This window comes from Tupaia chinensis, unplaced genomic scaffold, assembly GCF_000334495.1.
Source record: "Tupaia chinensis unplaced genomic scaffold, TupChi_1.0 Scaffold000469_1, whole genome shotgun sequence".
In the NCBI taxonomy this organism is placed as follows: domain Eukaryota; kingdom Metazoa; phylum Chordata; class Mammalia; order Scandentia; family Tupaiidae; genus Tupaia; species Tupaia belangeri.
This window is the reverse complement of record NW_006159978.1, coordinates 1,616,585-1,629,813: the sequence shown is the minus strand read 5'-3', so window position 1 is coordinate 1,629,813 and position 13,229 is coordinate 1,616,585. Positions and strand designations below refer to the sequence as shown.

At 53.4% G+C, this 13,229-nt stretch overlaps 1 protein-coding gene across 1 annotated transcript in view; it reads left to right on the top strand.

Moving 5' to 3' along the window:
- Positions 1 to 6: 6 nt before the first annotated feature.
- ITPK1 (inositol-tetrakisphosphate 1-kinase) overlaps positions 7 to 13,229 on the top strand; it is a gene marked incomplete in the record, with an annotated part of 178,242 nt that continues 165,019 nt past the window's right edge. Inside the window, 1 exon segment of the mRNA XM_014590644.1 lies at positions 7 to 183. Coding sequence (XP_014446130.1) covers positions 89 to 183 — 95 coding nt within the window.

The following is a 13,229-nucleotide window of genomic DNA, read 5'->3' as shown; positions in this document are numbered from 1 at the left end:
GGCCGCACGCTCGCGGCGCGCGCCGGGCCGCCAGACTCGGCCTGTGGGCGATTTCCTCCGGACCCCGGCTCCCCGCCCCAGGAGGAAGATGCAGACCTTCCTGAAAGGGAAGCGAGTCGGCTACTGGCTGAGCGAGAAGAAAATCAAGAAGCTCAATTTCCAGGCCTTCGCTGAGCTGTGCAGGTAAGAGGGGACGCGGCTCCGGCACCCGGGGACCCCGGCCTCAGCCTCCGCGGGCTTTTGGGAGGTTAGAGCCACACAGAAAGAAGCCGTGCGCGGGCAAATCGAGTCCGAGGAGCCAGGTGGCCACCGGGGCCGCCGGCTGTGTTCGAGGCAAGCAGTGGCCAGTGTGGACGAGGTGGCTCGGACCCGGGCCCTCAGGTGCACTGTGCCTGGGAGGCCCCCAGATGCCCGGGGCGCAGTGGGAGCGCCACCGGGGGCTGGCAGAGGGACCAGGGAAATTCGGGAACTCAACGCTGCCTGCTGGGGGTTCGGGGGCACTTTGGGACCGGAGTGTTTTCTTCCTTAGTCCCCTTCCCTCTAGCGGGTGAGGGTAGCAACGTCTGCGGGCCACCTACTGTGTGCTCCGTGTATGCCTAGCTCTTGAGGCTGTCGTTGCATGTCACTGGGGTAAGCCGACTGGAAGGCAGTGGCGATACTTGGCATGGAAGTGGGGATTTGCTGTCTCATTAGAACCTCCAGCAACCTTGCGAATTGGCCAGGGTGGTAATTCTGAGCCACGTGTCTGAGAAGGGGGACAGATCAGCAGTGGGGTGGGGTGCCCTGCCTAGGGTACCGCGGCGAGGGAGCTTGTGGCCATAGAAGGTGCAGGATGCAGGCGTGTGGTGTAGAATGACCTTCCGCCGTCTGGGCCGAGCCCCCATCCTCATGCTGGTGCTCAGTGGTGGAGTGGGGGTTTATGGGTTTAATAGATGGCATTCTTAATAAGTGACAGGAGTGCTGGGGCTTGCGTCAGGTGTGCCTTGCCTTGTCCTCCAACTGTGGCTTTGCTGTTAGTAAAAGACCATTCTCAATGAAAGCCTGGGTGAATACAGCCACTGAAGCCTTTTGTAAACTCCAGGTGGAAACCTTTGTTGTGCAGTGTGTCCACTCAGTAGCTTTGGCTTTTGGAAATGGGTCCCACTTGAATTTCTACCCCTGTTGGGTCTCTGAGCATCTTGAATTGAGCAGTTGGGTTTTCTAGCCCTGGAGCCTGGTTTGTGCAGGCGGGCCTGGCACCACCTCTGTGCCCCTCCACACCTATCGTGGTACCTGCTGCTCCTTTGGCCCCTGCAAGCCCACAGGAGCTCTTCTGCAGCTCCTATGAAAGAACTCTGACTTCTGTGCCTCTTGGGATGGCCGGCTTCCCTAGGAGAAAGCAAGCTTTCATGGCGGTAGGGAACCAGGAAGAACGCACAGCCAGAGCTTTGAAAATGGGTCCTGGGGCTTTGGTACATTAAATAAAGACACTTGAACGTTGCGTGGCTGACACACGCACTTGAGTCCCCCAGACAACGAAGAGATTTGGAGAAGCCCCTTTGGCATGTTCTGGAAGCCCAGTTCTGATGTGAGGTGCTGGAGCTCCCCCTGCAGGCACAGGAGACTTGAGAAGCCCCAGTTAATACCTTGTACCCTTTTTACTGAGGACTGTATTTGTGTCATCCTGTGTCTGCAGCTGCAGCTTGAGGCTGATTGTTGGGTCGGTGTGTTTTGCTCTGTAATTAGGAGGTTCTAGAAGAATGGTCCTTGCTGAGACTCACAGCCGGCTCCAGATCACCTTGCTCTTCTTCTGGATCCCTCTGTCTTGGGGTGGGGGCAGGGTTCAGGGTAAGCTGGGGAAAACTGGGAGTGGAGCAGTAATTCCTGGGGAGTTGTGTTCCAAGTCAGGTTGCCTCCTTTGGGCCAAAATATTGGCTTCAAAGAGAGAAGGCAGAAAGCATCCAGGCCATTCTAGAACCCCAGGAAGCCTGCTCCATGTTTGCGTTAGGGACGCTGTAGATGTTTTGTCACTTCAGCTTAAGAAGGAAAAGAAAACACCAAAAAGAGTTTTTGTTTCTTCTTGATTACTTTCAAGGCAGTGCCCCCTGGTGGCCATGTTTCTACACTGGCTGCAAAAGGCTTCAACTGTTGCACTGGTGTGCGTGCCCGAGCGATCTTTGGCCCACGCAGCAAGGTGGATGGTCGTTGTCACGTTTTTGATATTCAGAATCTGAGAGACAGCGCTTCTTTATTTATGGGTGATGAACTGTGTATGAATTCTCCAATGAAATAGTCCAGAAGTGTTTGGAAATGACTCGAGGTTCTGCTCTGAATGTTTGGGACAGTGTCAGCGCCAGACACTGGCCTGGAGTGGTTTAGCTGAATGTCAAGCCTTTAAAACATCGAGCCTTGGAGCAGGAAGAGATGGTGGAGGCCATCTCATCAGCCCCTTTGTTTTACAGATGGGGAAGCAGGCCGGAGACAGGCAGGCTCTTTCTTTTGCCCACTTGTTTTCTTTTTAAATTTTTAAAAAAGTCTTCTATTTATTTATTTCTTCCACGAGAAAGAAAGAGAGACAGACAGCAGGACCCACCGTCCATCTCAGCCAGGTCATGGCCATGAGCGCACGTGCACCTGGTGTGTACAGGGAGGGCCCAGGGCGCAAACCAGGACCTTTCTCATGCGGGTCCAACTGTACCACCTCTACACCCTCCACCCAGCCCCATTACTTTTGCTCTTTTTGTTTAACCTCTAACCTGGTGACCTTGAGACTCCCTGGGAGAGCAAAACCTTTCTCCTGGACACCCAGCACGGAGAGTGGCTGCCCTCCTTATCTTCCCAGGACTCTGCTGCCGCTGTCTTGTCCCTGGAAACACTTTCCTGGCAAGGCTGAGTCATGCCCTCAGCAAGTGTAAGAGCCTGTCCTGCAGGAGCGCGTGAGGGGGCAGTGTGCGATGGTGACATCGGCAGGTTGGAGTCAGGTCCCGGGAAGTGTCCCACCTACCTTAGGTAGGCCCAGGGGCCAGCCCTGTCACAGATGCCCCGATAGGAAGTGGCCTCCGGCTAGCCAGCGGGTGGGCCGTGGAGCAGCTGCGATCGTGCTGTTCCTGGTACTCCGCTGTTTCCTTCCCTCAGCCAGACACGCTCTGGTTGTGTTCCCTCCTGCCCTCCCATCGGCCTGCCTCTGTCCTCTCCGGAGCACCCTGGCAGCTCCCGCCACCTTCTCTTTGTGGCTTTTCCCGAGATGTCCAGAAGGGGCCTTGGAGAAGTGAAGAAGTAAAGCTGCTGGTCAGAAGTTCTGGACGATGGTAGTTTCCTTTTGTGTGCTGTTGGCTCTCCGCGGTGCCCTGCTGGGGGCGCTGTCCGGCCCAGTTCCCTGTTTCTGATCCTCTGCTTGGTCAGCTCTGTCTCCCCTTCCCGTTCTTCCTACAGCTGAACCGACAGTGCAGGAGGTAGTGGAATAGGCCCCTGACTTCGTAAAGCCTTTTGGTAGAAGATGTGGGTGAACCTCGTCTGTCTTTGTATAAGAAGAGCTGTTTTTGATGAGGTGCTTCCAGGTACCTCTCCTATTCAGTCTTCCCAGCAGCCCAGGAGTGGAGGGCTGGAGAAACTGAGGCTCGGGGAGTGTAAGGGACTTGCACAGCCAGCGTGAGGGCTTCTCTAGCCTGATCGCCAGGCCTCTGCACCCCAGAATGTGGCTGTCTTGTTTATGAAGTGTTTCCTCCTTGCCCAGGTTAGGCCTGGGCTTTCTGGAGGCTCACAAGGCTCCAAAAGCAGAAGAATGTCTGAGGTTCTCGTTCTTGAGAAATTCAGAGGGCAGCGGGCCGCCTCGGCCTGCAGGAAGCGTGTTTATGGAGCAATCTCAGACGTGTTCTCATCGCGTCCTTTCCCGCCAGGGAGCATTTGTGTGCTCCTGCAGAAGGAACTGAGGGCTTCATGCACGCCTGTCTTTTCTGAGCACCTCCCGGAGTCTGGGCCTGGCGTTTGGTGGCGGGTTGGGGTATGCTGGGTTAGAGCCACAGAGCCGATGCCCTTGTGGGGCTGAGAGCTTGATGGCCTGGGAGGCATGCCAGGGAGAGAGAGGGTGCTGATGGCTATCCCTTCCCTGTGGGCCCTATATTTCTTCTTTTAAATAGGGCCAGCTCGCAGGTCCCTTTTTGTTGGGACAGCTTAACAGTCTGGGCTGGAATTCTTTAGGGAGATTCTGTGGGGGGAGGAAGGAGGAGCTTTTCCAGGACGAAGTGATGGCGGTGTGTGGGTGGGTAGTTGTGAGCATGTTTTAGTGTCTGGACTTGCCACCATTTCGGGGGTGTAGGGGTGGGAGGAGGGGCCGACTTAGGTTTCCTTTGCAGCAGTGCACGGGGATACCCCCAACCAGCCTTGCACGCAGGCACTTCCCACCAGCCTCCAGGGAGCAAGCTGGACTCAGAGTGGGAGAACACACCCACCTAGGCACGGATTGTCTGTTGATGGGCCTGCATGGGTTTCAGGTCAGCTCCACCACGGGCTACCCATGTGATCCTGGGCAGATTACTTAACCCTTCTTTTTCTTTCTAGAAAGAGAGAAAAAGAAAGAAAGATAGGCACCTTCACAGGGTCTTATGCAGGATCCATCCCCAGCCCGACCAGACAGCTGGGATGTTAGGGGCACACGTGTCCGGCGGCTAAGAGTGACCCAGGAACCAAACCCTGATCTTTCAGATGGCCGCGTGGTGTGCTGCTGCTGCGCCATCACAGCTGGGTCTGCTTAGATGGCGGTGTGTGGGTGGGTAGTTGTGAGCATGTTTTAGTGTCTGGACTTGCCACCATTTCGGGGGTGTAGGGGTGGGAGGAGGGGCCGACTTAGGTTTCCTTTGCAGCAGTGCACGGGGATACCCCCAACCAGCCTTGCACGCAGGCACTTCCCACCAGCCTCCAGGGAGCAAGCTGGACTCAGAGTGGGAGAACACACCCACCTAGGCACGGATTGTCTGTTGATGGGCCTGCATGGGTTTCAGGTCAGCTCCACCACGGGCTACCCATGTGATCCTGGGCAGATTACTTAACCCTTCTTTTTCTTTCTAGAAAGAAAAAGAAAGAAAGATAGGCACCTTCACAGGGTCTTATGCAGGATCCATCCCCAGCCCGACCAGACAGCTGGGATGTTAGGGGCACACGTGTCCGGCGGCTAAGAGTGACCCAGGAACCAAACCCTGATCTTTCAGATGGCCGCGTGGTGTGCTGCTGCTGCGCCATCACAGCTGGGTCTGCTTAACCCGTCTGTGCCTCAGTTTCCTCATCTGTAGAGTGGGGGTAGTGGTACTCAGCCTCGGGTTGCTGTCCACAGTATGCAAGTTCGCTGGACATGCCACGTGCTTGGAATGGGCCTGGGACTCTGCAGGTGGCTGCTCCTGCTGCTGTTTGGGGTAGTGAGTGGGTCTCTGCCTACAGATGCCACTGTGCAGGCACCTTGGCATGCATAGGCTTGGTGTTGGGGTTTTGGCAGTTTGGGAGTGACCCTGAGGTTGTGCTCATCACTAACTGATCTCCAGGGGATCAGTGGGGGACCCCTTGTAGGGCTTGTGGATTTCAAACTCGGGGTGGTGGATATAGTTCAGGAGGGCGCTCCATCATGTTGGCGGCCTCCCAGCATTTCACAGTGGGCTCTGTCCTCTTTTAACATGAGACCATCTGAGTCTTACTCCTGGCAGGCAGGGTGGCTGTCTTCACCTATTTCATGAGAGGGGAAGCTGAGACAATTACATTAATATGATATTTCCATTTAAATACTTCGAGGAGAGTTTGTGCTGGGTTTCTTGAAAAAGCTGAGAGTCTTCGTTAGTCATCGTGTTGCTGTTATTTGCTGATGCTTATTGCTTTGTGAATCTTCTTGAATATTTACTAATGCATATGCTTTCCAAAGTTCGGAGGACTCGAAGTAGTACAAGATGAGAAGTTAGCCTGGGGCAGACAGTGGTGGTACAGTGGTAGGTAATCCTCTTTGGCATGGTACTGGTTCAAGTCCAGAGGCCTCTGCAGATAAGCCAGGCACATACTTGTCCATGATCTGGGGCTGGCTCGGGGCTGGGGGTGGGTTGTGGCGTCAGGACCCTGTCGGGTGCTGCTTTTCTCCCTCTCTCCCTCTCTCCCTCTGCCCCACTCTCCGTCTCACTCATGGGAGAAAGAAAGCAATGAACTTAAAAAAAAGAAGAGTTAGAGGCCAGCCCTGAAGCCTAGTGGTTAAGAGCATCAGATACCATATGGCTGACCAGGTTCAAATCCTGGCCCAGTGGCTTGAAAAGCGCTCCAGGTTCGTGTGCCCCCAGTCTGGACGGGATAAAGCAATGGAGCGATTGTGGCGTGACCACACCCTCTTGGGGATCCTTTCTCCATTTTGTTCTCCCAGTCTGCTGTGCATGTGCCCTCGTGTTGCAGTTCCTCAGGAGCAACCACTGTTGGCCTGGCCTCCGTGGGGCCTAGGCAGACACGGGCCTGTGTGGGTCTCAGAACCTACCGCTGTGCTCCTGCTTATTTCACTGAACAGCGTGTTTTGGAGAAATTCTGCATCACTGCTTCCTCTGGAGACAATCTGGCATCATTGTCTCCCCCCCCCCCCCACACACACGCGCTCTAGCTGTCCCCCAGCAGCCATGGCTCTAGCTCTTAAAATGATGGACTGCATCTCTTGTCATGGTGCTGCTTCGCAGGTATAGACAGCGGGCAGTCGGTGAGTGTGCCGTCCCCTCGCAGAATTCATTTTGTGATGAGCGAGTGCTGGGTCAAAGGGCGTGGACCCGAACCTGCTCATAGAGATGGCACCAGATTTCGCTGTTTCAGCTCCAGTGACAGCGAATGAGACGGGCTGTCACTCACTGTCTCCCCAACACAGCACACAAATATGTGGGTGAGAGATGGTACTTTGGATTTGCATTCGTCTTAGGATAGTGCGATTGAGGAATTCATGTTGTCCGGGGCCTACTGCCGTAGGCCGGGGCGGCAGAGGTTGGGTGCTTCCGTTCCTGACCACTGGACCATCCTGTCTCCGCTGGCTGTGCTTTTGTGTGACTGAGCAGGTTTGGGGCGTTCGGTAAATACTTCGTGAAGTAGCACATGAACACAGTTCCTGGACAGTCGGATGTAAATAGGGTTTCTGTTCCCACTCTTTGAATTCAGCCAGTGAGCTAGGTTTTGAGGGAACTTTACCTGCTTTGAAAAAGTAAAATTCATTTTAGAGAAAGCAAGTCCTCATCCGGGGCTGTGAGCCTCCTCCCTTCCTGGCAAAGCCATCGTCTTAAACAGCTTTCCCTGCCCACAGGAGCCCAGCCCAGCCCAGCCCAGCCCCCTCCCCAGCATCTCCCCACACTCCTGTGCCCCTTGGAGAGCTGGCCTGGGTGTGTGGCCTTGCTTTGGGGACAGTGTCAGACTCCCAAGTGGGAAACCCAGGCCTGCCACAGGTGGGATGGCTAGTCCAAGGTTGTCCAAGGTCACACGGCAGAAATGAAGCCGCGGCCCCTCCCAAGGCCGTGCTCCCTGCCTCAGCCGGCTGAACCCTCCCAGCACGCAGCCTCCCTCGGGCGGTGCAGAGGGTGTCTGTGTGGGAGCAAGCCAGCCTTCCCATTGGGCTGTTGGACTCTTGCCACCTGGGGCTTTGTCTCACCTGCTCTGAGCCTCCGAAAGCAGCTGCCCTTTGGAGCCTGTGCTGCCCCAGCGAGGCCTCGTGGGCTGGTTCCTGGAGGCCTGTCCTGGTGCCAGGCTGAAGGTGGTGATAGCCCCTGGGAACGCTCCCCATTCAGTGGAGAATCTCCTTCGAGGGAGCCTGAGACATCTGTGTGCAGCTCCCCGGCTCCTCCCAGCCCATGAGTGCTGGGTGCCCCCTGTTAATGCTCACGGGGTGCCAGGCACGCCTACTGCCTAGACCACCGTGGGCTCTGCCGAACCCTTGGCCACCTCTGGAGGGCTGAGCCGGTTACACACACAGTCAGGCCACAGGTCCCCCAGGATAGCTTCTGGGAGACCTGTCTTCCCCTTGTCACTCACGCAGAACATTCTTAACACTCAGCACCCAGTGCTAGGAGTCCTCTCTGACTCGCTCACTGCCCGCATCCCCTTCACACAGCTGGCTCTGTGATGGTAGGGGGTGGCAGTTCTTGCTACTGAACCCCGGAGCCTCCGACAGCACAGAAGAGCTCAGAAGGGTGTCTGTCAGTGGATCAGTGACCTGCCTGGTGGTTTCAGAAGCCTTTCCACATCCCTGTGGTTCAGCCAAAGCCAACCGTGACTCTGAGTGCTCTGGCTGGCCGTGGAATAAGGGGCAGGTCCCAGAACAGGGCCTAATTCTTTTATTCACTCTGCGGGTCCCGAGAGCCTGCCCAGGGAGGCACCTGTGCAGATCCTCGGTCATCCTCGTGCCCGACGGGGACATGAAGGCTCACCAGCAGTCAGGCACATTTACAGAGCACGGGTGTAATTAGAGCCGGGAAACGCCAACCAAAGAGTACCATGGCAGGGATGGCTGTGGCCACGTTAGCCCTCGGTGACAGAGAAGTCCTCCCCAGGAGGTGACATTCGTGAGGTGTCCAGGAACTCTCTGCAGGAGCGCAGAGAGCACAGGGTGCGCGGCGGCCTGCCTGTCACAAGCCCTGGGCTCGGGGGGCCAGGGGAGCCGTCGGAAGGGCAGGCAGCTCTGGCATCTCTGCAGGCCAGTTTCCCCTTAGGACGTTAGAGGGGGCATCAGGCGTCCTTCCAGAGCCTTGCCCCCTGACTGTGTGGCAGAGGGCTGCGTGGGTGGCCACCTGGGTGCCCTGAGACCTTCCTGCCTACTGACAGAGTTGTGAAATCCCTTCTGGTCTGACTCAGTCCAGCCATTGTGTTCAGGAAATTAGCAGCCCTAGGCCTTGAGGTGCGGGGAGGAGCGGGGGGGGGGGGGGGGGGGGGGGTGGCTAGGTCACACAAGCTTTCCCCAAGCCCAGGTTAGGCTCAGGTGCTCTAGGGGTCAGTGGACGCCACACCTGGTCAGGGTTTGCCAAATTGGTCCAACGAAACTGGCCCCTGGCCACCAGGAGTGAGCTGCATGCCCTCAGCGTGCAGAAGGGGAGGATGCTCCAGGGCTTCTCCCTGGAAAGTGCCCTGATGATTCTTCTGGGGGACTCGGACTGTCTTTTCCTGATGTATGTAACCAGGCCTCATCCCAAAACCGTCAGGCGGGGCGAAGCTCCAGTTAAATGAGGCTGGAGCAGTCTGTTTACTGCAGGCTTCGAGGAGGCAAGGGCTCTCGGAGAGCAGGTTGCAGGTGAAGATTCCAAATAGCCACCTGATGCCACATTGGAGTTTCCCAATGCAGGAGAGGGGCAGGGGCACCAGGCTGCCCCCCTCCTCCGAGCTCCACCTGCTGCCTATAGGGGCATCCTTTCTCCTCCCTGTAATATTTTTTGCCTCTGTCCCCTGGTTTGTATCTGGACTGTATGGAAAAGCAGACCCCAAGGCCTGGAAGGAGAAATTCCTGACCCTGATGTCAGGCGAGGGCTGGGAGAGGCGGTCACACAGCCTCTGGGATCCTCTGCACTTGCTGCGAACCTGTGGACTCCTCAGCAATGGTCCGCATGGGCGGGGGTTGCTCAAGGTACCTGCAGAGCCCAGGCAGGGGACATGGGACTTTGGGCTTTTTGGTGGCCATCAAGCTGTGGATGGCTGTGTGGGGCTGCCCTTGGCTCCCTAGAACACATGTGCTTCCTGCCAGATCTCAGAGAATGAGAGCCTCCCATGGGCCAGGCGTGGTTGCGGGCTGGAAACCTACTCCCAAGATGGATGGGGAGGAGGTTCCGAAACTCGCTAGACAACCCGAGGCTCAGGGAGACACCCGGGGGCCTGCCTGGTCACTTAGCTTTGGGCAGGAGACATGCGTACCACCTCGGGGTGGCTGACTCCTGACAACATGCTGTTTCTACCCCGCTTTCATTGTGAATGCAGCATCCACCCACTGTGGGTGTGCTTCCTATTTTCAGAATAAGGATGCTCATTCCCGAGCATCCTCTGCATCGAGTTGATGGGCCCAGAGGAGTGGTGGGTGGTGGAAACGGCTGTGGCCTTCGAACTGGACTTGCCCAGGTGACTACAGATGCCTGGGCAGGCCGTCTGCCTCCCCAGCCCCGCTCCTCCTTCTGAGGTTGACTGGACCCCGAACCTAGGGCCAGTGAGCCTGGCAGGGACATAGTACGTGGCAGGACCCTGTGTGTCCAGTGGCCCCACTCTCTGCCCACCTCCCTTCCCAAGGCTGGCCCGGGCTCCAGCTGAGGGCAGGCAGGCACCCCCAAGTCATTTTAGGGGGATCCTCCAGTGCCAATGACTAGCTCACTGCTCCCTGGGAGGTCCAGGGTATCGGTGGGTGCCCGGATGCAGAGAGGACGTAATGAGGCAGTTTCACTTTCGTTTCTGCCTCACCCAGTTTCCATCCCACAGTGGAGGGCTGGCTGCAGAAGTGAAGAAACATCTGGACCCCACCTGGTGACACTTGTCCTGGGGCAGGTTATGGCCCTCCACCTGGAATGAAGCTGGAGTAGGTTCTGGCATCTTCTTAAAAAGCACCCCTTTTGCTCTCACATGACACAAACTTATCAAGTGCCCACTCATGCAGGGCTCTCTTGGGATTGAGTGAGCACTGCAGAGACCCCGATAGCCCCAGGGACAGCCCATCCGTGTCCTTCTAGGTCAGTCCCTTAGCCACTGAATGGCCAGGCAGGGCACCTCTCAGGATCCTGGGCTCATGGGTGGTGATCTGGGGACTAAAGTGAAGTAGGACTGTTGGCTTCCCTCTGGGTGAAGTTTCCTCTTTAGTCGTCTTACAGTTGTGGAAATGAAGTTTCACAAAGACAATGTAGACTGAGCTAGAAGGTGGAACAAGTTGGATTTAAACCTGAGGCCTGTGCACAGGAGGTTTGGGTGCCTGTCCCCTTGCTGCTCTGGGGAGGGCTGATGCAGCTGGAAAGGAAAGCCCCTGCTATCCCAGACATCTTTCCGGGGATGTGCAGTTCGAGCTGCTCAGTGAAGTGCTCCGGGTGGATTCTGCTGTTCTCGCCTGAGTGGATGAGGCCTGTAATCCACTCCTCGGTTACTGCCACTTATGTCCTTTTCTGGGGTCACCTTGGGGACCTTGGAACTTTACTGAATCTGGTGGCTTAGATGGGTTAGAAGCACCTTAAAAGACACTCAAAATCCAGGAGACTCTTGGGAATATTCTCATTGGGCAGACCCTTGGCTGCAGAAGGGGAGGATTCTTGTGAAAGGTCAGGAACAGGTACTGGGAAACTGTGGTCATATTTGCCTGTGTGACTTTGGACAAAGTGACTTAACCCCTCTGAACCTTTAGTTTTGCACCTAAAGAAGGGATTGTGTACATTTGAGCTCTGAGCGGCCCCTTTCAGGGACTAGGACAACTAAAGATTTTCTGCCTAGACTTCATCCTCCTGACCCCAAGAACTAGTAGGGTCAGAGTAATCCTCAATTCTCACAGAATCTGCTGCACAAAGGGAGAAAAATGGAACTGCAGAGAGATTGCAGATCACCTCCTACTGAACGCTCAGATATAATTCCAAAAGTTAGGAAAAAATGTATAATCATCAGATGACCAGAAACCACCACAGAGGCACAAGAAATATGAGAAACCAAGAAAATATCTCTCCCTCAAGGGAAAGTCAACTCATCCTCCATGGATAATACAATGGAATTCGTGGAAATGTCAGTTAAAGAATTTAGAATATTCACAGTGACAAAGCTAACAGAGATGCAAGAGAAGAGAGACAATATACTGCAGAAGATGCAGGAGAAAAGAGACAAGTTCCAGGAGGTGAGGAACTTCTTGCACAATCTGAAAGAGTAAATACACACCATACAAAAGAATCAAACGGAATTATTAGAGATGAAGGCTGTAATACAGGAAATCAAAACCTCCCTTGAAAGTATTAAAAGCAGATTAGATCACAGAGAAGATTGAATCTCAGATGTAGAAGACAGAACCTCTGAGCTTCAAAAATTCTTCAAAAAGAAAACAACCCAAAAAAAGAGAGAATAATAAACGAGTAATACTAGATGCCCTTAAATGCCCAGACATCTGGATAATTGGTAACCCAGAAGATGAAGAAACAAATAAGGACATTGATAATCTATTTAATGAAATCCTAGAAGAAAACTTTACAAACTGAAAGAGTCATTCGAATATCTAGACCCAAGAAATATAAAGGACCCCACAACAAACCGAATCAACCGAAGAAGATCTTCTCAAGTCAGGTAATAGCCAGATTGACCAAAACCATAGATATAAGAAATAGAAATAAGATACTAAAATTGAGAAGAGAAAGACATCAAGTTACTTTCAAAGGATATCCCTTCAGGCTAACATCAGACCTCTCATTGGAGACAATATGAGCAAGGAAAGAATGGGAAAATATATTCAAAGTGTTAAGTGAAAAACAACTTGAACCAAGAATACTATACCTGGTAAGATTATCCATCATATAGGAAGAATTCTCAGATACACAAAATCTGAAAGAATTTACCAATACCAGACCAGCTCTCCAAGAAGTGCTGAAGGGAGTGCTATCCCAGGAAAACAAAAATCAGACACACAGAAATAAGAGTACAAAAAACAACCAAGAGAATGGCCAACTTAATAATAGGGATAAGTCTGGAAAGATCAGTAATAACATTGAGTGTTAACTTTCAGAATTTAAAAGGAAAAATCAGACCACAGTAGCACTGCAAATTCAACAGAAGAGAGATTAATGACATGAGACTGAACTGTGAAATAGAATTTTATGACTTTTAACTAAAACATTACTGATTTTCTTCTATGCTTTGTTTTCCAGATTTAAGGATATTCGTCTTCTCTGGAACTGTTGATAGATTCATCTACCTACCGTTTAACTGAATCCTAACCTTTTTCCTGGCTTTAAGTCTTAAGCAAACTTCTCTTAACATTTTTTTTCCCAATTTATTTATTTGCATTCATTCACTGTACATCATTACAGCATACAAAATGAGATTTTCCATCTAGAGTACACTGTATATTGTCTCAATCAAGCACATCAACAAATATGTTATTCTTAGCAAATGATCTCCCATTTCTTGTTTTCTGTATGTTTTGCTTTTTCCCCCCATCCTTGGTTCCCTATCTCTTACCCTCTGCCACCTCCTGTTCTCCTCCCACACTGTCTCTGTTATCTATGTTTGCTTTCTATACCATTTCCCCCCCACATTTTATTGAATCACCAAAGACCCTA